Raw genomic sequence first — 26,158 nt, 5'->3', positions numbered from 1 at the left:
ATTGGCTAATTGCAGGTCTATCTTCTCCAGATTCATGGATGACATGTTTTCCAACATTTGAAACAATTATGTAATGCTGTATTTGTTCAACTCCACCCCCCATCCCCAAGGTTCCCAACGTTAATTTTGAACTTGCCAAAGCTTGTGAAATCTGGCTTCTGAACACCATGTGCCCTTTATCCTGACTTTAAAGATTTAATCTTTGGCTAGTTTGCTAAGTACAACAGCCAGAACCTATCAACATCAGTGGTTGGATTCAAATTTTTTTTACTACCCATTCTGTGAACGTGGCTTGTTGGGCATGGCAGGGAAAGGTTAGTGCAAAATCTCCAGTCAGAGGTGGTATTTGCTGGTTCTCCAAACTACTCAAAATTTCTACTACCGGTTCTCCAGATCTGGTCAGAACCTGCTGATCAACACCTCTGATCAACATGGCTGTTTTCAGCTGGCTGGTTGCTCTTTTCATCCTATTCCTCTGTTTCTGGAAGAGCCAACGTCCCAAAGGTTTCCCCCCTGCACCGTGGAGGCTGCCCCTGATTGGGAACCTGCTTCAATTCGCTAAGAAGTTCCCTCTGAAGGAGATGGACCAGGTAAGGCTCTTTATCCATCCACATGTTAAACTTCAGAGAGTGAATCTGCTGACATTTTCCCCCCTGCTGAAAGCACTGAAGGGGTTTGCATGTTCCTCTTAACTTGTCTACACAGGACACATTTTTTAATTCCGTCTAGAATTTGGAGGAAAATATTTAGAATCTTATGAAGATATGAAAACATCTGTCATTTGATGCCGAAGAATCCTAATTCCTAATTGCATTGAACTTCCTCTGAACGATTCATTGGCTCTTTCAAAGTTACATTTGGTTTCCCTTCCAAGTTGCCAAATGAAACATTTTCCCTCCTGAAGATTACTGGAGAAATTTGATATTTTAAAAGTCTAAAGAAAAGTGTGGTTTATCTGCAGGAATGAATCGTTTATGATTCTGGTTTTGCAGAATTTCGAATCAGTCCATTTTTTCTTTTTCTTCCCCTGCCTTGAATAGTTTTATAATTTGAGAGAATATAATAGATAGACAAAACAGGTAGAAGAATGGAATGCAGGTAGGTAAACAAATCTATTAAAGTAGTTCTCAGTTAATGATCATTCATTCAGTGCCTGTTCAAAGTTCTGATGGAGTGAAAGAAAGAGACTTCTGTTCTTTAGGCAGGCTTTGAAGAGTTATTTGTTGGACACTGTCATTGCAATATGGAGTTGTTTGGGCTCTTGACAAAAGGTGACAGTTAGCAAAGGGAACAATTTTTTCCTGCACTCTCCCTTCATGTTTCTGCCCTGTCAGCAAAATTGGGTCAAAGCCAGTGATCTCTTGGAATTCTAGGAGTTGAAGTCCACAAGTCTTAAAGTTACCACGTTTGGAGACCTCTGTTTTGCAAAATGTGATCTGCCTTATCCCAGGGCAGCTGCTCACCCTCAAACAAGCTGGGCTCTCACAGAGCCTTCTTAGCAGATTTATTAAAAGGTGGTTTGAAGGTCCCTTGGACTGTAAGGAGGTCAAACCGTGGGCAGCCACGCCTCGCCCCGAAGCGGCTGGTGACTCTGCCTTTGGGGAGCTTTCGTCGGCCGATAGAAACAGCCTCGCGGTAAGGGGAGTGTGCATGGGCGCTCCCCCCGAGGCCGCTTCTACCGGCAAATCGAAGTGGCTGGTGACTGCCCTTGGGGAGCTTCCATCACCTGAAAGACACTGCCTCATGACGAGGGGACGCGGGCAGCCACGCCTCGCCCCGAAGCGGCTGGTGACTCTGCCTTTGGGGAGCTTTCATCGGCCAATAGAAACAGCCTCGTGTCAAGGGGTGTGTGCATGGGTGGTCACCTCAAGGCCAGTTCTACCGGCCAATCGAAGTGGCTGGTGACTCTGCCTTCAGGGAGCTTCTATCGGCTGATGTTCTATCAGTAGTAGCTTAGGGCATTCTAGCCTAGGCTACCTGCAGGGCGCTCCTAAGGGCAAGTTTTCTCCCCACCCCCCGCTCTTCCCTCCCTTTTCTCTTCACCTTGTGTAGTTCTAATGAACAATGTGAGAAATGGTGGGAAAATGCATGGTTTAAATAGGCCTCATGCCTAGAAATCATGCTGGGCCTTCCTATTGGGGGAGGCCATATTGTTGGAGAAACATGGTACCTTAACAGTCCCTAGGTCCTTGGTTAGGACACGAGCTGTTGAGCTACCAACCAGCCCCAAAGGCTGTGAATCTCACTGAAGAAATAATAATAATAATAATAATAATAATAATAATAATAATAATAATAATAATAATAATAATAATAATAATAATAAATAATAATAATAATAATAATAATAATAATAATAAAAATAATAAAAATAATAATAATACTGTATTGTCATTGTATGTATATACACACTATACTCATATAGCAAAATTCACATAACACCCAACAACATAACCATCATCATCGACAACTTCTGATGATGTTTTTTCTTCCCCCCCAAAAAACATGAGCTAGGAAAAGTCTGGTTCTGCATTTACATCTTCAAAGCTCATTAAAAAGCACTCAGCTAAGGTATTTATCTCTGGTTTCCCACCCTATCCCCCCATTCTTCCTTTTTGTAAATACCTTCAGCAATGAGCTGGAAAGAAAAAGCAGAAAACAAACAAATATTTATTATTTATGATTTATTATTTTCAAGCATTACTAGTTTGGCAAATGCTGTAAATGTTTTAATTAAGTAAATCAGATTAATTCATCCAATTATAGCCAATATTTTCACCAAATGAACAAAGAAAGAGACAGTGGGCAGTGCACATCAAGGAAATAAAGCAACAATTATTTATTTATTTATTTATTTGATTTATTTGATTTGCCAATTGTTTACAAGATAATAAGTATAAGTGTATACATAGTTGTGAATACATGAAATGGGTACATATAAGAAAAATAAAAGAAGAATAAGAGAAACAATAGGACAGGGACGGTAGGCATGATGGTGCGCTTATGCACGCCCCCTACAGACTTCTTAGGAAAGGGGTGAGGTCAATAGTCGACAGTCTAAGGTTAAAGTTTTTGGGGTTTGGGGAAGAGACTACAGAGTCGGGTAGAGTATTCCAGGCATTGACCACTCTATTGCTGAAGTCGTATTTCCTGCAATCAAGTTTGGTGCGGTTAACTTTGAGTTTGTATCTATTGTGTGCTCTTGTGTTGTTATGGTTGAAGCTGAAGTATTCATTGACAGGTAGGACATTGCAATGTATGATTTTATATACCATGCTTAAATCAGACCGAAGACGGCGTAATTCAAGGTTTTCTAGTTCTAGAATTTCAAGTCTGGTGGCATAAGGTATTCTACGACGAGTAGAAGAGTGGAGAACTCTTCTTGTGAAATATTTCTGGACTTTCTCAATTGTGCTAATATCAGATACGTAATGTGGGTTCCAGACTGATGAACTGTATTCGAGTATTGGTCTAGCAAATGTTTTGTATGCTCTGGTTAGTAGTGTGATATTACCAGAGAAAAAGCTACGTAGGATTAGGTTAACAACTCTTAATGCCTTTTTTGGCTATGTAGTTGCAGTGGGCTCTAGCACTTAGATCATTAGAGGTGAGTATTCCAAGGTCCTTTACAGAGCTTGGGTCATCAACAAGATCTTGACTATTCAGCTTGTATTTTATTTTCTGATTTTTTTTGCCAATATGTAAGACAGAGCATTTATTTGTTGAGATTTGAAGTTGCCATTTGTTTGACCATTCTGATACATATTCAAGATCTTTTTGTAGGGTAGCAGTATTGTCTGTGGTATTGAACAGCTTTACATCATCAGCGAAAAGAACGCAATTGCTCTTAATATGATCACAGAGGTCATTTATGTAGAGTATGAAGAGAGTTGGTCCTAGAACACTGCCTTGGGGGACATCACTATTGACAGGTACAGAATTTGATAGGACGCTACCAATTTTGACCATTTGTTGTCTGTTTGCCAGGAATGCTTCTATCCAGTTATTCAGTTGTCCAGAGATACCATAGGATTTTATTTTTAGGAGTAGTTTTTCGTGTACCACTGAATCAAAGGCTTTACAGAAGTCTATGTAGATTGCGTCTATTGCTTTGCCCTGGTCGAGTTGTGTCGTCCATATGTTTTTGCAGTGTAAGAGTTGCAGATTACAGGATAGTTTTTTTCTGAAACCAAATTGTTTATTGGAGAGTAGGTTGTTTGTCTCTAAGTGGAGGATGATGGATTGGTTAATAATTGATTCCATGACTTTACAGGTGACGCAGCATAAGGAGATTGGTCTGTAGTTTTCAACTAGGCTTGGGTCTCCCTTTTTGAAGATGGGGATGACTGTGGCTTGTGACCATAGGTTAGACAAGGAGCTGGTCCTGAAAGATTTTTCAAAGATTATGCTTAGAGGTTTGGCTATGGCAGTGGATAGCTTTTTTAAGAAGTAGGCACATATTCCATCCGGTCCAATAGATAGAGATGGTTTTAGATTGCGTAGTGATTTTTCAACATTGTCTTCTGTGAAATCGATATGTATTAGATCATTGTTGTTATCTGTGGTACGGCTAGGAAATACTGGGCATGATCCATTGCTGTTTACAAATACTGAGCTGAAGAATGTGTTAAAGATGTTGGCTTTAGTGGTGTCGTCGTTGCAGTCTTTACCATCAGGTCCTATCAAGGGTGGGATAGACCTTGAGTCTTTTAGTTTGTTGTTTACAAAATTGTAAAAAGCACGGGTGGAATTGGTGCTTAGAAGGTTTTCCTCTTGTTTAATGTGATAATTGATGCATTCGGTCTTTATCTGGTGGCATAAATTTTTGTATCGGCTTTTGAAATTGGCAACGTGACCAGATTTGTTTTTCCGCCAGAGTGATCTCTTTTTGGATTGAAGTTTCCTTATTGTTATGGGTAATCTGCTTTTTTGTTTTGTTTTGGGAGTTGTTGTTGGTACATATAGTTTGATGACTCTTTTGACTTCAAAGTAAAATTATGTTGTAATGGTCTTCAACAGTATTGCATCCAGTGAATAGAGATTGCCAATCAAGGGATGAGAGATCGTTGTCTATAAGATCATAGTTGCCTTTTTGAAGTTACAATTGGGGATTACATCATTGTGGTGATTTTTGTGTGGGCGTATGTTGAGACAAAAGTCAATCATATTGTGGTCACTGCTGGAAAAGGGTTCTTTAGTTTGTATTCCGTAAATTAAATTCAAACTATTGCAGAAGATGAGATCGAGGCAGTTGTTTAGTCTAGTGTTGTTGGTTACTAGTTGTTCCATTCCCAGATTTGTAATAGCATTGTAGAAGGTTGTGTGTATGATTTCAGTTGTGCATTCATTTAGGGTCCAGTCAATATGAGGTAGATTGAAATCACCAAGAAAGATAAAAGGGTATGGGCAGGATGCAGCCCATGTTAGTAATGTATTTAGCTTGTTTACATGTTCGATGTCATAATCAGGTGCTCTGTAACATAGTAAGAATCGAATTGTGATATTTAAGGATAGTTCACAGATGATGGTCTCAGGAAGAGCAAGCTCCTGGGTAACTTGGATATTTTTTAGATGTAAGGACTTTTTATAGAAGATAGCAACACCACCTCCTCTATGAATTTCACGATCTGATCGGTAAACATGATAATCCCTTACTGTGGTAATGGAGTCAGGGAGAGATGCATTGAGCCATGTTTCACAGACAAATATAATGTCGAATTTAGCCATATTTAGTAGGAGGAAAAATTCAGGTATTTTATTCACGAGGCTTCTTGCATTGAGTAGTTTGCATTTAAGGCCAGTAGTAGTTGGAATTGAGGTAGTTAGGGGCGTGCATGCCTAGTCTTGGGTGATGGTGGATCGGTTGAGGTAGGGTTGTGGTTGAGGGTTAAAGCTGAGTTGCGGGTTGTGTGGCTTACTTTTGATACAGTCAGCATGGTAGTCAATGTACAGGTCCTTCTCTCCATTGTCTAGACGTTTTTTGAGTTCAGTGCGGAGTACACGGGAGCGGGCACGTTGCTGTATGGTTAAGTCAGGGCGACAACGGAGGTTCTTATGGTTGGTGTTGGTTTTGGCGAGTGAATTTATAGTGTAAATGAATTTACGTTTGCTTGATTCATTTTTGCAAATGACCCTGCACAAGCGTGGAGCCACAGAGCCGTCTCTGTTTTTGAGCTCTCGGCCAATGCGGGAAATGTCAAGTATTTCATCAGCGGAGATGGTTGATGCTTGATAATCACTGATGATGTTTCGGACAGTTGTGATGTCATCATTGTCATTGATGTCCTCTAGACCAAATAAGATGGCGTTTGGACGTTTCCGTTCACGCTCAACGGCTTCTCTGATGAGGATTGGGATATCAATATTTGTCTGGGTTGTGTTTATTTGTGGATTGGGTTTTGGATTGGGTTGTGGTTGTTGGGTAGAGATGTGGTTTGTAGCTATTGGATGTTCAGGTTTTTGCGTTGTGTCTTTTTTTTCAAGGTTGGATATTCTTTCTTTTACGGCGTCCAGGGATGCTACTATGGTGTTAAGGGATGTTTCAATGGTTTCAATGGTATCAACTCTTTTAGACAGATCCAGTTTGGGTCTGCATGATTTGCAGAGATATGGAAACTCATTGGATGATTCTAGGTATTGAATCATTTGCTCAGGTAATCCCAAGCAGTCATGATGAGCGTATTTTTTACACAGAGAACATTTGATGGAGTTTTCATTATCCTTTAGATTTTTGTAGCATTTAAGGCATGTGCAGGAGTCTTGTGGTTCATTGGTGGGGATTATCTTTTCTTTAGGTTGTGGTTTGGCGTTGGATTTTCTTTTTGGCATGGTAGGTTTGTTAAGATAGTACGTTGATTGAATTAATTAAAGGAACAATTTTGGGTAATCTATATAGCCAATATCACATCAAACAATCAATTGCAGTAATCTCTCTAGTCAGATAATATTCCTGAGCAACAATCAGCCTAATCAATTAATTACTCTAATCACTAATCAATTAATTACACTAATCATTAATCACACTGTTCATTTAAATTCACTAAATCATTGATTTTACTATTCAATTAAATTACATGAATCTTGATCTTTTAAACTAGTCAGTAATCACACTATTTGCACTAAACACTCTAATCACACTAATCAATTAAAACAATAAATCAATTAAACCATTAATAAAATATTTTATAGAAATTGATTATCTAATCGTTGATATAGGTGATGAGGTAGAAAAGTTGTAAGTTTTGAGGTAATGAATTAATCAGTGTTTGATTAAAGTAATGAGGTAGTATTAAGAGTCTGCAAGGAAAGGGTTAATTGTTTTACTAGCAGCTGTAGTTGACTGAATGAGAGGAATTTATGTTGTAACACGATGTTCAAAGGGTTTTTATCCGAGTGAAGGAAAGGGCTTCACTTCTAAGAACAGAGGAAACCAACTATTCTTCTCTCCTTTTTGCAAGCAGACTTTGATTCAGCAGAGACAAACTGAATAATTCACAGGGAGGCAACAGGAAACTTTTTGTTTTTGTTTTCCCTTGATCAATGAGATTTCTGGGCCCCTCCTAGTTAACTAAATACACTTTCAAAGTTTGTTGCTTTTAAGAGAAAGAGGCACGTCTTGCACTGGCAATTCGAACAGTTTATATTTTTACTGTGTAGACTCAGATTTGTATTGAGCATTCACTTCTGGCTTCAATATACTTCTGCTTCTATCACTCCTGGCTTCAATATACTTCTGCTTCTATCACAGGAAATAAAATTGCTTCCAATCTTCACAATCTTCACAGGAGTTAAACTCCGTCATGAGACTCTTTTCCAAAGTCAGAATATTTACTTAAACTCAAATTAAAACCTTCCCTTTCATTGGAGTTAAATAAGGGTATTCATTACACTTGGCTGGAAATCTCTCACGTTAGCAGAATGTTGCCCTCTTTGGAAGATGTCCTTATGTCCATCCGCGGTGAATAGGTGTGTCTCTTTCCCAGGATTCTCCTCCACCTCCATCCTTTTATGACCTTTTACCAATCCACTCAAGAGTGTTTCAGTAAGCCTTCCCTGGCCACTCTGGAAATGACATGTTTTCTGCATCTAGAAGGCATCCTGGTTTCCCCCATCTTCTCCTAACTCGTCCCTTTCTCCAGGCACATAAATCACTTTGTGGAAGATATTTTTGTGCACGTGCACAAATGTAGTGAATGCAGGTAGTCTTCAACTTATGACCACAGTTAAGCCCAATGTTTCTATTGCTAAGTGAGATACTGGTTAAGTGAGTTCTGCCCCATTTCATGACCTCCATTGCCACAGTCGTTAAATGAATCACTGCAGTTAAGTTAGAAAAGAGCCTCGGTGGCGCAGTGGTACTGCAAGCTACTTCTGCTGACTGCCGGCTGCCTGCAATTTGGCAGTTCGAATCTAACCAGGCTCAAGGTTGACTCAGCCTTCTATCCTTCTTAGGTCAGTAAAATGAGGACCCAGATTGTTGGGGGCAAGAGGCTGATTCTCTAAACCGCTTAGAGAGGGCTGGAAAGCACTATAAAGTGGTATATATAAGTCTAAGTGCTATTGCTGTTGCCCTTCTTTCTATCAATCATCCATCTGTCCATCCATCCATCTGTCCAGTATTGCAGGCTAACTCTGCCCACTTCCAGCAGTTCGATCCTGACCTGCTCAAGATTGACTCAGCCTTCCCTCTTTCTGAGGTGGATAAAATGAGGACTCAGATTCTCGGGGGGGGGGAGGGGAGGCTGATTCTGTAAACAGCTTAGAGAGGGCTGTAAAGCACTATAAAGTGGTATATAAGTCTAAATGCTATTGCTATTGCTAGCAACACAGTGGTTAGGTGGCTTCCCCATTGACTTTGCTTCTCAGAAGGAGGCAAAAGAGGATCCTGGGACACTGCAACCATCATCAATATGAATCGGTTGCCAAACTGTGATCCCATGACCATGGGGACACTAAAACGTTCATGTGAAACGTGGTCATAAGTCACTTTTTTCAGTGCTGTTGTAACTTTGAGCGGTCACTAAATGAACAATTGTAAGCTGGAAATTATCTGTAGTCACTCTAGCTCTAGACATAGAGGAGCTATAGATACTTTCTGAGTGCCTTCTTTGATCTGCGTCACTGCAGCGTTTGTTTGTTTCCAATCTTCTAAGAAAAATGCTTGGCCAAAATAAAAGCTTCTGCACTTCTGCCAGGCAGGATAAAAATCCCTCCCTTGTTCGGTGGTTTCATTAAAACTTTGCATGTAAACATGTTTACACGTAGACCTAGGCATAACTCAGAGGGAGCAATAGAATAGAGTTGGGGAATAGAGTTGGATGGAGCTGACGTAGATTCCTCAGTGTCATCCTTGAAGACATATTATGCCACAAATATTGCAGTGTTTCATCCGAACTGATTTCCTGATGCCTCTCTGCTGACAGTCCTGGCAACTGAGCCTTCAGTGGCACAGTGGTTAGAATGTAATATTGCAGGCTAACTCTGTCCACTGCCAGGAGTTCAATCCTGACCGGCTCAAGGTTGACTCAGCCTTCCATCCTTCCGAGGTGGGTAAAAGGAGGACCCAGATTGTTGGGGGCAATAGGCTGACTCTGTAAATAGCTTAGAGAGGGCTGTAAAGTACTGTGAAGCAGTATATGAGTCTAAGTACTATAATTACTTTGTTTCAGATAGCAAAAAAATATGGCCCTGTCTTCAGTCTTTATCTTGGAAGAACACCTGTGGTCTTGACCCATGGCTTTCCTTCAGCAAAGGAGGTTCTCGTGATAAAAGACACCGAATTTGCTGGGAGGCCAGCATTTCCTATATTGGATTACCTCACTAGGAAGAAAGGTAGTTGTATATAATTTCTTTTTGTCTTTTTCAAATGCCTGTTTGTTCTTGGTAGGGCTCCCATTCTGTGACCCAGCTGCAAATAATCTTTTTTGTCTGCATTCTGGAGTTCTGACCCAAGGTTTCTAGTAAGAGAAGGAATAGTCTCTTTAAATGTTAGAATTAGCTCCCTTCTTCTTTTCTTTGTATTCAAATGGGAAAAAAAATCCCATTTTTCTTATACTGTAATAAAACCTATTCAACGTATTTTTTCTTGGCATAGTTATATTTTGTTAGCTGAACATGAATTATATAATTTCATAATTCTGTTCATTTACTTATATTGTTGTTTTTGAAAATAAACCTTTTTTATAAAAAAAAAAAAAAAGCCCATATCTTTACTGATAAGCAAAATAAGGGCTATTAAGTCCAAGATGATTTTCCCTTTTTAGGTTTACTGACAATAAGTTATGGTGAAATGTGGAAGGAGCAAAGAAGGTTTTCAGGGAGGCTTCTCAGAAACTTTGGAGTGAGCAGAAAATCCATGGAAGAAAAGATCCTGGAGGAAGTAACTTGTTTGATTCAAACATTCACTGAAAACATGAGTAAGCTCTCCTGGGAGATGATGGGATGGTTGGGGAATTGTCATTCCAGGGTTGGTTTTGGTTTCCATGGGACCCAACTGAGTTGGTCTCAAGGTTGACCATTAAGTGTTTGTGTTGAAGCAGAGAACAGAACAGAATAGAATAGAATAGAATAGAATAGAATTCTTTATTGGCCAAGTGTGATTGGACACAGAAGGAATTTGTCTTGGTGTAAATACTCTCAGTATACATAAAGAAAAGATACATTCGTTAAGAATCAGGAATCATAATGTACAACACTTAATGATAGTCATAGGGTACAATCAACAATCAAATCATAGTAGGAAACAGTCAATATAAATCGTAAGGACACAAGCGACAAAGTTACAGTCTTACAATCACAAGTGGGAGGGGGATGGGTGATAAGGAGTGATGAGAAGATTAACAGTAATAGTAATGCACACTTTGTAAATAGTTGAACAATGTTGAGGGAATTATTTGTTTAGCAAAGTGATTGCTTTCGGGAAAAAACTGTTCCTGTGTCTAGTTGCCCTGGTGTGCACTGCTCTGTAGTGTCATTTTGAGGGAAGGAGTTGAAACAATTTATGTCCAGGATGTGAGGAGTCTGTAAATATTTTCACAGCCCTCTTTTTGACTCATGCAGTATACAGGTCCTCGATTGAAGGCAGGTGGGTAGCAATTGTTTTTTCTGCAGTCCTAATTACTCTCACCTGTGAAGGAGCATGAAGGCAGATGAATTGATAGGGACCTAATTTCTTGTCTTTCACAGATGTACCTTTTGATCCTTTCGGCTTTCTGGACGCTGCAGTTGCCAACATAATATGTACCGTATTATTTGAAAAACGTTTTGAATATGATGACAGCTTCCTCAAAGCTCTGCTGGATATGATACATCAACATTCCCAAACGATAGCAGGACCCTGGGCCTGGGTATCCTTAAAAGAATCCAAAAGAATATTCAAAATAAATGCGCAATTAGGTGGTGGGAATTTAGGTGTTCATGTTTCATGTATTTTGGAGAGTCTCTGGTTTTCCTAGCAATTAGAATAATATCTCATCAGAGTGTCAGGAAGTGTGGGTGAAGTTTCTGAGTTATTTGATCAAAAAGTTCAGTTATCCAAATTTAATCATGGAAAAGTTTACCTTATTGGGACATTTTTTGAAATTTTATCTGATTGGGGCATTTGACTCCCTATCAAATTGTGAATAAGAGATATTACAAGGGGTTTCTTTTCCTGCTCGATTTATCCTACAAAGGAGGGTATATTGATCATGATCAAATTAATCCATGTTGGCTTTTCTTCTCTTTGCTGGTAGCTTTACAATGAGATGCCCTTAGTGAGAAGCCTTCCCCTGCCCCATCAGCAATTATATACAATTGCTAATAAAATAGAAGTTTTCCTTCAAGAAGAGATAGACAAGCACAAGGCGTCTTTGACTCCAGGAGAACCTCGAGATTTCACCGATGCATATTTAGAAGAAATGCAGAAGGTAGATCCTTCAATCTCTTCTGGTTGAATTTGCAATGATTTCTTTTCCTCTCACCTCGGATCTATTTTTCTGACCTTATACATTCTGAAAACATCACAAAATCATTGATAGCGATTTTTGTAGATGGTGCATCAAGTCCATTTTCTGACACATTGTGTGAGTGAAGCAATGCCCCTTTGTTTTGCATGTCGTGCAGACTCAACCACCTAGGGTAGATCTTTCCATCAGGACTGGCAGAAAAGGACCGTTTGCCAGCTCAGGGTAACTCTCTAGGGCAGGGGTCCCCAACCTTTGGGCCGTGAACCAGTTAGCGGGCCACAGCTTGCCAGGAACTGGGCCATGCAAACAAGCGAACCCCATCTGTAGGATGCAGGCAGCACATGAAACCATGCCTCCTTCGGTCCATGGAAAAATCTCTCTCTCTCCAGAACCAATCCCCAAAGATTGGGAGCCACTGCTCTAGGGGACCTTCATCCTCTCCCCAAACTCTATTATGATGTGTTTGTAAGGACCAGCCTCTCCCCCCTCCCCCCACCCACTTCAAAGTATAAGTATGAACTCTTGAAAACTTTGTATTTCAAAAGGAATCCTTTATTGAAGAGGGGTAAAGCAGATCAACCTTCAAAGCAGGGCCTGGGGTCCCTCAGGGCATGCAACTAAGATAAAGGGAATTAGAGACCCCTCCTGGCAGTCTGATGTGGATTCCACCAATCTGCAGGGGTGAACATATTATTATCCCACCATCGCTGAGAAAGCAGATAAGGAAAGGTTCCCAGGAGTTATCTTCTGGTGCTGCAATGCACACAGCCCCTTCTCCCCTTACATCCCTCAAAGAGGTGAGATTTTTCTAGGGTTCTGGGGCACCAGGCAACAGTTATAAATCATGTAAAAGGTTATACAAAGCCAATATAAGAAATAGGATATTTAGGATACATACAGAGGAAAAGAATGAAATGCATCAAATCAGAGGTGGTATTCAACAGGTTCTGACCAGTTCTGGAGAACCGGTAGCAAAAATTTTGAGTAGTTTGGAGAACCAGCAAATACCGCCTCTGACTGGAGATTTTACGGTATTTTTCCCCTGCCACGCCCACCAAGCCACCCTTACAGAACCAGTAGTGAAAAAATTTGAATCCCACCACATTATCAAATCCAATTCCCCCCTTTCTTCCATTGAAGAATGGCAGATACATGGATCTGACATTGTTATCACCAGAAGTTGCTTATTGCTTCTCTCCCTACTTCCTTTCTATTTTGAGTCATATTTTTCAGAATGAATTCCTGCTTTTAAATTGAAGTTATCAACTGAATTAAAGAAGATACATGACTGGGAGGACGTCCTTTTTCCATTTGATTGTAATAATATTCTTTGTTTTAACTAATCAAAGCCGGAGAGGAAAGGTTCAAGTTTTGAGGAAGAGCAACTACTAATCTTGCTGTCTAACCTATTTGTGGCTGGAACAGAGACGATGGCGGCAACACTGCAGTGGGCATTGCTGTATTTGATGGCCTTTCCAGAGATCCAAGGTAAAGAATTGTGAAATAGGGTTCTTGACCTGTAATAGTAACGACTTTATTTATTATGCAAAGTGAGGAAGGTTCCTGAATTATCAAGGGTGGAAACATTCCCCTCACTTCTTGTGGGCACCTGCTTGGAAAACAATGTCTACTGCATACAAAGAAAATTTATATGAAACGTTCCACAGATGGCATTTTCCACCAGCAAGATTAGCCAGGATGTATAAAGGTATGTCAGCTAAATGTTGGAAGGGTAATGTCAGATCCATTTATCTGCCATTCTTCAATGGAAGAAGAGTGGGGGAAGTTGGTACAAGTAATCCTTTTTGATGTAGCCTGAATATCTTAAATCTTACGTTGAATCTGTATAACTTGCACATGATATACAACTGGAGGATTGGAGCAAGGTGTCTAGAAACTTGTCACCTCTTGGAGAGATAGCAAGAGGAGAAGGGACCATAAAAATTCCAGCTCTGAAAGATACTCCCTGGGAAACTTTTCTAAGATATGTTCACATTCCCAGAAAAGGAGGGGGGAAATTAACATGTTGGTTCTTTGTTTGGCTAAATCCACATCAGGACAAGGGGAGGGGTTCTAACTCCCTTTATCTATTACTGTATGCCTGGTAGCATCTTAGATTCTGCTTTGACTAGTACCGGGACCACTTCCTTTCAATAAAGAATTCCTTTTGAAGTACCTAGTTTTCAGAAGTTCATTCTTTTCGGTTGAAGGGGAAAAGTCCAGTGCTTACAGGTAATCAGAGTCCGGGCTCATTCTACCACATGTGGTGGATGTGCCCAAGAGCAAAAACATATTGGACAAAAATACATACTTGAATAGAAAAAATGACAAAGGAACATGTAGATTTAAAACCAGAAATATTCCATTTTTTTCCAATAATTTTTTTATTTTAATTCTTTAAACATCTCTGAGTGAACAATGAGATTCCAGGTTGTAACATACATACATAATCATAATTACATTTTCAGCTTTCTTATCCAGTTTCATATTGTATCATTACCTATTCCATTTTTCTTTTAATATTTGTCACTTCATGTTATTTCATTCATCATTTCCAGAAAAAAACAATTTCATCCTAAAATATATTATCCAATATTTATCCCCTTTCATTGTCAATTCAATCTTGCCATCTATTTTTATTTTATATATTCTCCCCATTTTATTCCTTTACACCCAATATATAACAAAAAAACCTCTAGTATCAATATAGCCATTTTTAGTAGCGACATCCTATATTAACAACAATGATCTCCTATTTACTATTATATATGCATATATTTCTTTTTCCCCCAATCCACATGCTATTGTTTCCCTATTACATAATAAATCTTATATTTATTCCAAAAGCATTTGTATAACAATTTAATATTTCACATTTTATTTCCGCTTAACCAATTGTAAATATGAATAACAATATTATACTTTTAATTTCCATACTCTGTATTCTTTTTCTTCATCACTGTACTAATTATTATATAATAATCTTATTTTAAATCCTTATTTAACAATATAATCATTTTTAATGTCCATACTCTTTATTCTTCCAATAACATTTATATAGCAAATTATATTTTCTATTTCATTCCCATTTAATCCATTATAAAAAAATTGATAACAATACAATCATTTTTAATTCTCTTACACCATATTCACTTTCCACATCATATAATTATATCTTAGATAACATTTTTACAATAAATTCTTATTTCCCTTTCTATTCCGATTAAATTTATTTGTTTATTTTAACAATAATTCCCAATAAACTTTTAATTCCAAACTCCCTAGCTTATATATCTATATTCTAAAATACCAAAATACATTTCCATGTGGAATCCCTTATCCTTTATATCTTTAACCATCTCTTGGTTTCTTGGCTATATAATTTCTTCTAATCTTAGCTTGCTTTCCCTTTTCTATCATTTTTCAGTCCTTTTTCTTAACCTTTTCCCCCTGTTATTCTTCTTAGTTTCATCTCCCATTTGTTTATTTTAACCCCCTCTCCTGATTTTTTCTCTGTAGTTTCCTCTTCTGTAACTTCTTCTGTTGTTTAATCTTTAAAATATTTCCCCTTCATTTGTCACATCAATCATTAAAGTCTTAGATTAAATTCCTTTTTTGTCATTTTGTAATGTCCATTGTTCTCTTCGCTTTTTTAAGATGACTTCCTCTTTATTCAACTCCTCCCCCTTGGGCTTTCTTTGTTCTTCTGTGATCTGCATCGCCATTTCTATTTTTTCTGCCATAATGCTCCATAGTTCCAAGCTTTCTTTTATTATTCCCCTCATGCTTTGCAAATCCAATCTAAGTTCTTTGCATAGTTCATTCATTTTACCTTACTTCCTCTATATCTTCTTTGATGTTTATATCCAATTAAATTGTCCCATAGTTTGTTAAGGCCAGCGTCTTTTAACTTTAATCCTTACCAACAATGTCCATTGTTCTTTATTTTCCAATGTTAGTCCTTCTAGCTCTTTGACAAACAGTCCCAAGTCCACCAATCAGTCCCAAAATAATATCTTCATGTATCCCTTTACTGTAGTATTTTTTTTATAAATAAACCTTTATTGAAAAATTAAAACATTAAAATACAAAATACAATACAAATATTTAAAATGAAAGTGTTATATATATTACAATCCATTTTGACAGTGCTTACATTTCAATTGTTATTCTAGTGCATATTTTATACTCCTATTTGTTCGTATGTATATATCTCTATCTTTCTAAATTATACATTCCTTATTTATTTAATTGCTTATTTCTATCGTTTATCCAATGGTACCATTTTTCCCATACTGTATAATAAACTGAATTTAGAATTAAAAGAGAAGGATGACTCAGTTTACTGTAGTATTTTAATATTCCACTTTCTGGGGTTGCTGTTGTATTAAAACCTTTTATTTTATTTCAAATTCACACTTTTGCTAGATCAGAAATTTTCCATAGAGTCAGAAAAAAATTCCTTTACTGTTAGGTGGCGCACTTAAATCAGTTTTCACTTTCCACCTTTTAGTTTCTGCTTTTTAAAGCTTGTATTAACTCTGCTAATTTCCAATCATTAGCTGTTATTTCTTTTAAATATAGTCAATTCCAGCATTCTAATCAATGCCTAATTAATGCCAATTTCTGTATAATCATCCATCCATATTTTGTATAATCAGTTTCTTATTCTGTTATAGTTAAAGAATCTTCTCTGAATAATATCACTTCCATTTAAGTCTTTTTCAAATCCAATTTCTTTATCTTTACCAATTTTCCTCTTTCTTTCAAATTGCCACTTCTACAATCCTTAATGAGTACTCTTTCCTTCTGTTTTCCAGGATTACTTTTTTAAAAACCAGAGTATTTTGCCTGGTCTACACACTGTTCACCACTTCACCGCTCCAGCACAAACTTAGTTCCCGGATAGCTTCCCGTCTTCATGGCAGCCATTAAAAGGCTACTGTTGCAGACTGCTTTCCGAGGGAGGGTTCCTAGCCAAGGAGGGGAGATGTGGCTCCCCTCAACCTGGCAGGTGGTCTCCCCTTTTTTCACCATCCCTACAGGGCGGCTCCGATCCCATTCACCAGACCCTCCAACATGTAGAACAGGGATTGAAGCAGCACATAATCGGGGACCCTGATCCATCTTTGATGGAAGTGCCACCGGGAGTCCTTCAAAACCAGAAATATTTCTGTTGAGTATCATACCAGAAAAGTTATAATAAAGGGACTATGTATTTAATATTACATGTGTTAACAGCAGCCAGAATTGTATTTGCACAACATTGGAAAGGTGTGGAGATCCCCACAGATGAAAAGATCGTAAAAAAAAAGTGCAGAAATGGATAGATTAACACTTGAAATTAAAGTGAAGGAAGATACGGAATATTTTGAAACATGGATTTGTTTTATCTATGGTTAACTAACAGAAACAGAAATTAGAATGCTTAAAATTATAAGCAAAAGGTTAATTTTACCATGAGGGTTTATTATGATATATTTATTATCAATATGATTTAGTATTAATAATTAAGTATTAATAGTATGTGGAGAAAATACTGTTATTATAGGATCACAACTAATGAACATTTTGATGATGACTATCACTTAAACTACCTGTAACCAGACAACATGCTGTTTATATAGACATTGAAATAGCTGCTCTTTCTTTATATAGTTACAAAAAATATTGGGAAAAGAAAAGGAAAACAAACCATTGTGTACTTTAAAGTCAATGAATTATTTCCCAGAAGGTAACCAAGATATTTGTTCCACAGAGAAATGCTGGAAGGAAATAGACACAGTTGTGGGAAACAAGGCAATCTTGAAGTTTGAAGACAGAAAAAAATTGCCCTACACAAACGCCGTCATTCATGAAATCCAACGTGTTTCAAATGTTGCTCCTCTTGGAGTACCTCATGCACCCATACAAGATGTGCAGCTTTTTGGATATAAAATTCCCAAGGTAGAAGCAGAAACCTTTCATTGCTTTACATCAGGGATCTTCAAACTTGACAGCTTTAAGACTGGTGGACTTCAACTCCCAGATTTCCTCCTCCAGTCATGTTAGCTCAGGAATTCTGGGAGTTGAAGTCCACAAGTCTTCGGCTTGCCATGTTTGAAGACCCTTGCTTTACATGAAGTGAAGTTTTGATGAAGACACCTGGGTCTTCCTCAACTGAGGCATTTGTGTTTGTATGTAAGAGCAAGAGAAAGCAAGAGGCATCTCATTTTATGGGAGCGCCATCAGCTTATAGTTGTTGTGTGCTTGTCTTGGCTTGTGCAGGACACTATGGTTTTGGTCAATATCCATTCTGCCCATCATGATGAATCCCAGTGGAAGTTCCCCAATGAGTTCAACCCCTCCAACTTCCTGAATGAAGAGGGAGAGTTTGTGAAGCCGGAAGCCTTTTTGGCATTTTCAGCAGGTGAATTATTCCATCCCCGCCCCCCTCAGAATGAGATAAGTAAGTACTTGATCTCTAAGGTCAGACTTAGAGATGAAAACAGGAACTGAAGTGAGAGAGGAAAGAAGTGAAGATTGATTTGAGAAGTTGAGTATTTTAAAGAATAAAGCAAGCCCAAAAAACTCACCGACATAGTGACATTTAGGATTTAGTGACGTTTAGGATCATTTTGTGGCAGACCAAGATGGAGAGAGAGAAAGAGAGAGAGACAGAGAGACAGAGAGACAGATACACACACATACACACACAGAGAGATATTTTTTTCGGAGTTCAAAATGTTTTTCTTGCACGCAGAAATAAAAAAAAAAATTCTCTGTAGCAGTTCATTGATTTCATAAATGCAACACAGTATAGTTTTTTTTATACGCAGCATAAAGGTCAAAAAGGGTATATGCAATGTTATCTTCATTTTAGATAGTCCAAAGAGTTTTGTGGCTCCCAGTCTTTTCTTTTCTGTGGGAAACGGGTCCAAATGGCTGTTTGAGTGTTTAAGGTTGCAGACCCCTGCCCTATACCATGGCAGACAAGTGGCTGTCCAGTTTCTTCTTAAAATCCCTGAGTGATGGAGCAGCTACAACTAATGGAGGCAAGCCATTCCACAGGTTAATTGTCCTTGCTGTTAGTAAATTTCTCCTTAGTTCCAGGTTGCTTTTCTCCTTGATTAGTTTCCATCCATTGGTTCTTGCCCTGCCTTCAGGTGCTTTGGAGAATAGTTTGACCCCCTCTTTTTTGTGGCACCCCTCAAATTTTGGAGCACTGCTATCATGTCCACCATTTCACTAGACTGGACATACTCAATTCCTGCAACCATTCTTCATATGTTTTAGCCTCCAGGTATAAACTAATCTTTGTTGCTCTTTTCTGCACTCAGAGTCTCAACATCTTTTTAAAGTCTAAACAACATGAGGTGTGCTGCATAGAGGCCTAGAAAATAAACCTTTTAGAGAAGGAAAGAATGCAAAAGATGTTACCAACTTTGGAAATCATAGCACTTGTTATGTTTGGAGGAGTGGGCGCAATAACGGAGACGAGACATCGATAGTGACTCAGTTCAACTCTTTAATAGTGACTTCGGAACAGATCAACGATTAGGGCAGCAGCAGCTCTTTTATAGAGCTGGCTGCTGTCACAACCAATGAAATTGAACTAACCGCTCTAAAAGCGTCCAATCAGAGACGGCCCGTTGTCAGCCAATCAGATCAGCCAGAATCGGCCAATCACGATTCGCTTATCCGCGGGCCAATCCGAAGTGCAGGATTACAAGCCTGCTGCTGAAACAAGTTAGCATAGTTATTGTCAAATGAGTTTGCTTAGTTCGTAACAGCACTGATTTGGGATCATAGCACTGAGAAACAAACAAGTCTAGCATTTGCAATTGGTTGCCAGCCTTCAGCAGTCTGAATGGCTTCTCTCTCCTTCACTTTGTCTTTTCAGGGCCGAGAGTCTGCTTAGGGGAAAACCTGGCTCGGATGGAGCTCTTCTTCTTCTTCACCAGCATTCTCAGGAACTTCCAGTTATTGTGGCCAGATAAATCCCAAGCTCCAGATTTTACACCACACTTTGGGGTTACACAATCTTCATCTCGCTTTAAGGTGTTGCTGAAATATCGCCAGCCAAGTGGGTAGATCGAAGGGAGAATCTGCAAGGCAACTGATTCAAGAAGACCATCCCATTCTCTCCAACAGCCGGAGGGCGCCTCTACTTTGAATTCACCACAAGATCATTTAAAATAAAATAAAATAAAGGGGCTATCTTATGCCACATTTTCCAGTGGATGATCAGTCTTGTTTATGAAGGAGGTGAAATTAATTTCCCTTGTCTCTTTTCTCTATCTTCAAGGTTACTGGAAGGAAGAATGGAGAAGAACAGAGTCCATGGCTTCTTTATCAAATCAATTATCTTCCTGGCAGGAGGATCTGTTTCCTGTACAGGGTAGGGGAGATATGCAGGGGTGGTGGGTCAAAGGGATTTTTCTCTTCTGGGGGATGACCTGCCTTGATCTTTGCTAGTCAGCCAGACATGCATGGCCAGGCCAAGAAACAGACACCACTAGGATTTCAGAAATGTCACTTTATTTGAAGGATATATTGAAAGTCTCTTCATCTCTTAAAGGACTCTTCATCCTCTTTCATGGCCTCTTTAGAGGCACCATTTTATGTGGAGGATGTATTTACAGACTCTTGAAAGTCTCTTCATCCTCTTTCATGGCCTCTTTAGAGGGACAACAAAGTGTTGTTCCCACAATTTCTACTTTCTCAGATTTTCGTAAATGTTCACATCTTTCATCTCCTTCTCAAGGCCAGAGCCAAATTCTTCTATTTTACACCAGAGAAGATGTTATCCAAGAATCTCCAGATCTTCTTGTACAGAACTGGGGAATAAAGACAGCCCTTTCCCTCCATGCAGGATCGCCACACACCTAAGAGTTGGATTTACACACTGTGTTTCTCTTGATCTTAGATATTCAGGAAGACGTGACTTCCTGAACGTGTAGTTATCTTCTCTCCAATTATTTCTGAGGTTTTGTGAAGTCTGAACAGAAAGACCTGGATTATTTGTGGCCAAAGAGTCTCCATTATCATGGAAGCGGAACCTGGATGAGTTGCGCATTTTTTTTAAGTCATAAGAGAGGAATCCTAGATCAAAAGAATTTGCACCTTGCCAAAATACAGTTGGGTTGTTTGCCTCTTCTGATTACTTCTATGCACTCATATCTAAAGGAATTATTTTTGACTTTCTTGCTTTGGCATAAATGCAAGGCTGATGGACAGCAGTGCACGACTTTCAGTTCAAATAAAAAAAATGTACTGCAGCCATAAGGCCAAGAAAGATAATAATAGAACAGAACAGAACAGAATAGAATTCTTTATTGGCCAAGTGTGACTTGACACACATTGGAATTTGTCTTTGGTACAAATGCTGTCAGTGTACATAAAAGAAAAGATACATTCATCAAGAGTCAAGAATCATCAGGTACAATACTTAATAATAGTCATAGGGTACAAATAAGCAATCAAATTCTTCTAGGAAACAGTCAATATAAATAGTAAGGATACAAGCCACAAAGTTACAGTCATACAGTCATAAGTGGGAGGGGATGGGTTAGAAGGAGTGGTGAGAAGATTAATAGTAATAGTAGTGCACACTTTGTAAATAGTTGGACAGTGTTGAGGGAATTATTTGTTTAGCAGAGTGATGGCATTTGGGAAAAAAACTCTCCTTGTGTCTAGTTGCTCTGGTGTGCAGTGCTCTGTAGTGTCATTTTGAGGGAAGGAATTGAAACAATTTATGTCCAGGATGTGAGGAGTCCGTAAATATTTTCACAGCCCTCTTTTTGACTCATGCAGTATACAGGTCCTCGATTGAAGGCTGGTTGGTAGTAATTGTTTTTTCTGAAGTCCTAATTACTCTCTGGAGTCTGTGTCTGTCCTGTTGGGTTGCAGAGCCAAATCACACAGTCACAGAGGTGCAGATGACAGACTCCATCATTCCTCTGTAGAACTGGATCAGCAGCTCTTTGGACAGTTTGAGCTTTCTGAGTTGGTGCAGAAAGAATAATACAACTTGAAAAGCAGTTTTATGTATGTATGTGTGTAGACACATGAGCCCAAACAGCCACACAGATATGCAGTAATTCACAACTAGGTTCATACGCAGATAGTCCTTGCCTTATAACAGTTCACTTAGTGAGGGTTCAAAGTTGCGATGACACTGAAAAAAGTGACTTCTGACCATTCTCACACTTATGACTTGCAGCAACTGACTCACATTGATGATGGTTGCCATGTCCCAGGGTTACGTGGTCCCTTTTTGCAACCTTCTGATAACCCAAGTCAATGGGGAAACAAGATCCATTTAACAATTGTGTTACTAATTTAACAACTACAGTGATTCACTTAACAAATGTGGTAAGAAAAGTCATAAAATGGGGCAAAACTCACTTAACCAATTTTTCATTTAGCAATATACACCTTAGGCTCAATTGTGGTTGTAAGTTGAGGAGTACTTGTATAACATATATAACAAGAAATAAAAATGAAATATAGAATACAAAAGTGCAAAGATAATAGCACGATAATGATAAAATTGATATACATAGAAGTGAAATACCACTTTTGTCATCACAAAATCTCCAGAACTGTAAAGCCTATAAACTTGAAATTTGGCACGTATGTTCCTCTTGGCTTCTATGTGCTCACTAAGAAAGGATTTTTCAAAATGACCATCAGAGCATTAGTATTTCCTATATTATTATTAACACGCTCTGATGCTAAGGAGTTCTACTCCCCCTCCCCACCTGAAAAGAAATCTGTTCCAAATGCAAAACACAAACAGAGCAGTTTTAGTTAGTTTCTCAGCACTAAGCAGCTTTAGCACAGAACAGTTGAGCTAAGCCACGCCCAGGCTCCTTGGTGCCTCCTTGCTTACACAGCAAATACTGTTTCCATTTCCAAACAGCCCTCAACTCTCTCACACACTGACAGGATGCTAGCCAGGTGAATACCGATGGATGCTGGTAGGCAGAGGCAGAATTTTGCCCCTTATTTTCCTCCTCAAAAACTCAGCCCGACCACATAGTTTCATAGCAAAGTACAGGTATCGAGCTAGTAACTAGATCATTCTGCTTTTCAATCTCAAGAAACTAGTGGGAAAAATTTGAAATGTGGTTAAATCTGATGTCATCTTCAGTGACATTGAAGTAGCAGCAGAGAAGAGCTACAAAACTGATGGGGGGGCTGAAGGCTAAAATATATGAAGAACAGTTGCAGGAATTTGGACTGGCTAGTCTGGTGGAAAGAAGGACGAGGGGTGACATGCTAGCAGTGTTCCATTGTTTACGGAGTTGCCACAAAGAAGAGGAGGTCAATCTATTCTCCAAAGTACCAGAAGGCAGGATGGATGGAAACTAACCAAGGAGAGAAGCAGGGATGGGATTCTCCTGGTTTGGACCGGTTCTATAGAACCGATTGTTATTATTCTGCACAGTTCAGAAAACGGGCAAATTGTGCCCCTAGCTGGCCCTGCCCCCCTCCTCCTGCCCCTTCCCTCCATGCCCAGTCGGTCCTTCTTGCACATGCGTGACATTGTTGACTGCCTTCTCCCCCACCCAGTCACTCCTTAAGGTATTTCTTCCCCCCAACTCCAAACAATCAGCTGTTGCAATGATCAGCCGTGCCGGGATCCCCCTCACTGTCTTACTGCTTTGCCCAGGAGGCTTCCCTGAGGCCCAGGAGGCAAAAAGGTTTTTCCTTTCCTAAGTCCCAGGGAAGCCTTCTCGGAGCAAACATTCCTCCATCCCAGGAGGCTTCCCTGAGGCCCAGGAGGGAAAAAATAAAACAGGGGGAGGTGCTGCAAAAAAAAAAAAAAGGAGAAGAAGCCACGCCCACCCAATCACATGGCCATGCCCACCCAGCCACGCCCACAGAACCAGTTGTTAAAAATTTGAATCCCACCCCTGGAGAGAAACAACCTGAACATAAGGAGAAACTTCCGAAAAGTGAGAACAACCAATCAATGGAACAACTTGCCTTCAGAAGTTGTGGATGCTCCAAATAATCTAGATCTTAATAAAATGATAAAATACAAAGACCTTCTTGATGCGCAAGGAACTTTAAAATCATGGCAAGATCTCCAAGAACAGGGACTACAAGTAGACCGGTGGGCTTACTTGCAAATTCAAAATAGATATAGCCAGGACAAGAAAAATTTTGGAATTTATGCTAAGGCACAACAATTAAATAAAATCCTATTAGGTCCAGATAAAAAAAATATAACTAAAATTTATAATTATTTATTAGAGATGGAATTAGAAGAGGAAGTAGTCAAAGGCAGCATGATAGCTTGGAGTAGAAACATAGGAAGTAGCATTACATTATTAGAATGGGAAAAGGTCTAGACAAGGAATAATAAAATTACAAAATCAGCAACATATAAAGAAAATGCCTATAAAAATTTTTATAGATGGCATCTCTCGCCCTCGAGAATAGCGAAAATGTCTCCTAACATGAATCCGGATTGCTGGAAACATAAAAAAAAAATACGGAACATTCTTTCACATGTGGTGGTCCTGCACTGAAGCCCAAAGATATTGGCACAGAATAAAAAAATGGTTAGAGGAAATAATGGCAGAGCAAATTGAATTAAAACCAGAATTCTTCCTATTGGGGATATTTAATAGATAAATTTCTAAAAAAGTCAAATATATAATACTGCACATTCTTACTGCAGCCAGAACAACCTTTGCACAGTGTTGGAAATAAGCAGATATTCCAACAGAGGAAATGGTCATTCAGAAGATAACAGCCTGCGCAGAGATGGATAAGTTAACCTTAGCACTCAAGGAAAAAGAAACATCAGAATATTATAGAAGCTGGGAACGCTGGTATGACTGGATAGAACAAAAATAGAAAATAAATTAGTAAATAACATAAAATGTAAAAGAGGTAGTAATTATGTATTTGCAATAAGATATATTTGTAAATGTATTACCAATATTGATAACAAACAAGGAACCATAGACTGTCGATAATAGAATTGTTAGTTTTTAATCATTTTCATTTTTTTCTATTTCTTTTTTCTTCTTCTGTGTGTTGTGTTTGTTTGATGTTTTGGTTTTGTAATCAATAAAGTTTATTTAAAAAAAAAAGAAACCAGAGAAATGCTTTTCAGAAGGTAACTGAGCTGTTTGGATGGATCTTGGAAGACATGAACACTGGGCCCTATCTAACAAAATGAAATTCAATGTAGAGAAAAGTAAAGGCCTCCACTTAGGCAAGAAAAACCAAAAGTACACATATAGACTGGGTGAAACCAGGCTCAATAGCAGTAACTGTGAGAGGGATCTTGGAGTCTAAGTGGACAACCAGCTAAATAGGAGCCAGCAGTGTGTAGCAGCAGCCAAAAAACCCAACACAACCCAAGTTGCATTAACAGAGGGATACAATTGAGATCAAGGGAGGTACTAATACCACTCTATAAAGCCTTAGCAAGACCACATCTATAAAGCCAGTTTTGGTCACCACACTATAAAAAAGATGTTGAGACTCTAGAAAGAGTGCAGAGAAGAGCAACCAGGATGATGAAGGGACTGGAGACTAAAACATATGACGAACGGTTACAGGAACTGGGCCTTGCTAGTCTAGTGAAGAGAAGGACCAGGGGAGAGATGATAGCAGTCTTCCAGTATTTGAGGGGCTGCCACAGAGAGGAGGAAGGGGTCAAGCTATTTTCCAAGGCACCTGAAGGCCAGACAAGGAATAATGGATGGAAACTGAACAAGGAGAGATTCAACCTGAACATAAGGATAAATTTTCTGACAGTGAGGACAATCAACCTATGGAACAGAAGTTGCTTTCGGAAATTGTGGGCGCTTCATCACTGGAGGCTTTCAAGAAGAAACTGGATTGCCATTTGTCAGACATGGGGGGGGGTCTCCTGCTTGGGGGGGGTTGGACTAGATGACCCACAAGGTCCCTTCCAACTCTGTTAATCTGTTTGGTCTTCAGAGAAATGCTGGAAGGAAATAGACACAGTTCTGGGAAACAAGGCAATCTTGAGATATGAAGACAGAAAAAAATTGCCCTTCACAAATGCCGTCATTCATGAAATCCAACTTGTTTCAAATGTTGCTCCTCTTGGAATTCATCACGTCTCCATTACAGATGTGCAGCTTTTGGGATATAAAATTCCCAAGGTAAAAAAGAAGTCTTCCAGAAAACTGATTGTTTCCCATGAAGTGAAGTGTTGGTGAATCTGAGTGTGTCCA

General features: G+C 39.0%; 1 protein-coding gene across 2 annotated transcripts; it reads left to right on the top strand.

The window, feature by feature from the left end:
• The first annotated feature begins 237 nt into the window (after window positions 1-237).
• Window positions 238-26,158, top strand: LOC113426020 (cytochrome P450 2J2-like). Of its 2 annotated transcripts, XM_087971664.1 has the most exons (9): window positions 238-590; window positions 9,669-9,831; window positions 10,263-10,415; window positions 11,185-11,345; window positions 11,733-11,906; window positions 13,295-13,433; window positions 17,704-17,891; window positions 18,213-18,354; window positions 19,828-20,166. In XM_087971664.1, the coding sequence occupies exons 1-9, from the start codon at window positions 432-434 to the stop codon at window positions 20,016-20,018; spliced, it is 1,470 nt and encodes a 489-aa protein (XP_087827790.1). In that variant the 5' UTR covers window positions 238-431; the 3' UTR covers window positions 20,019-20,166. The 2 variants fall into 2 exon arrangements, with proteins under 2 accessions (XP_087827790.1, XP_087827791.1); XM_087971665.1 differs by lacking the exons at window positions 17,704-17,891; window positions 18,213-18,354; window positions 19,828-20,166 and adding an exon at window positions 25,899-26,158.

Source organism: Notechis scutatus, chromosome 9, assembly GCF_049901735.1.
Source record: "Notechis scutatus isolate UNSWTSFEM ecotype Mainland chromosome 9, rNotScu1.2, whole genome shotgun sequence".
NCBI lineage: Eukaryota > Metazoa > Chordata > Lepidosauria > Squamata > Elapidae > Notechis > Notechis scutatus.
This window is presented reverse-complemented; position numbering and strand designations above follow the sequence as displayed.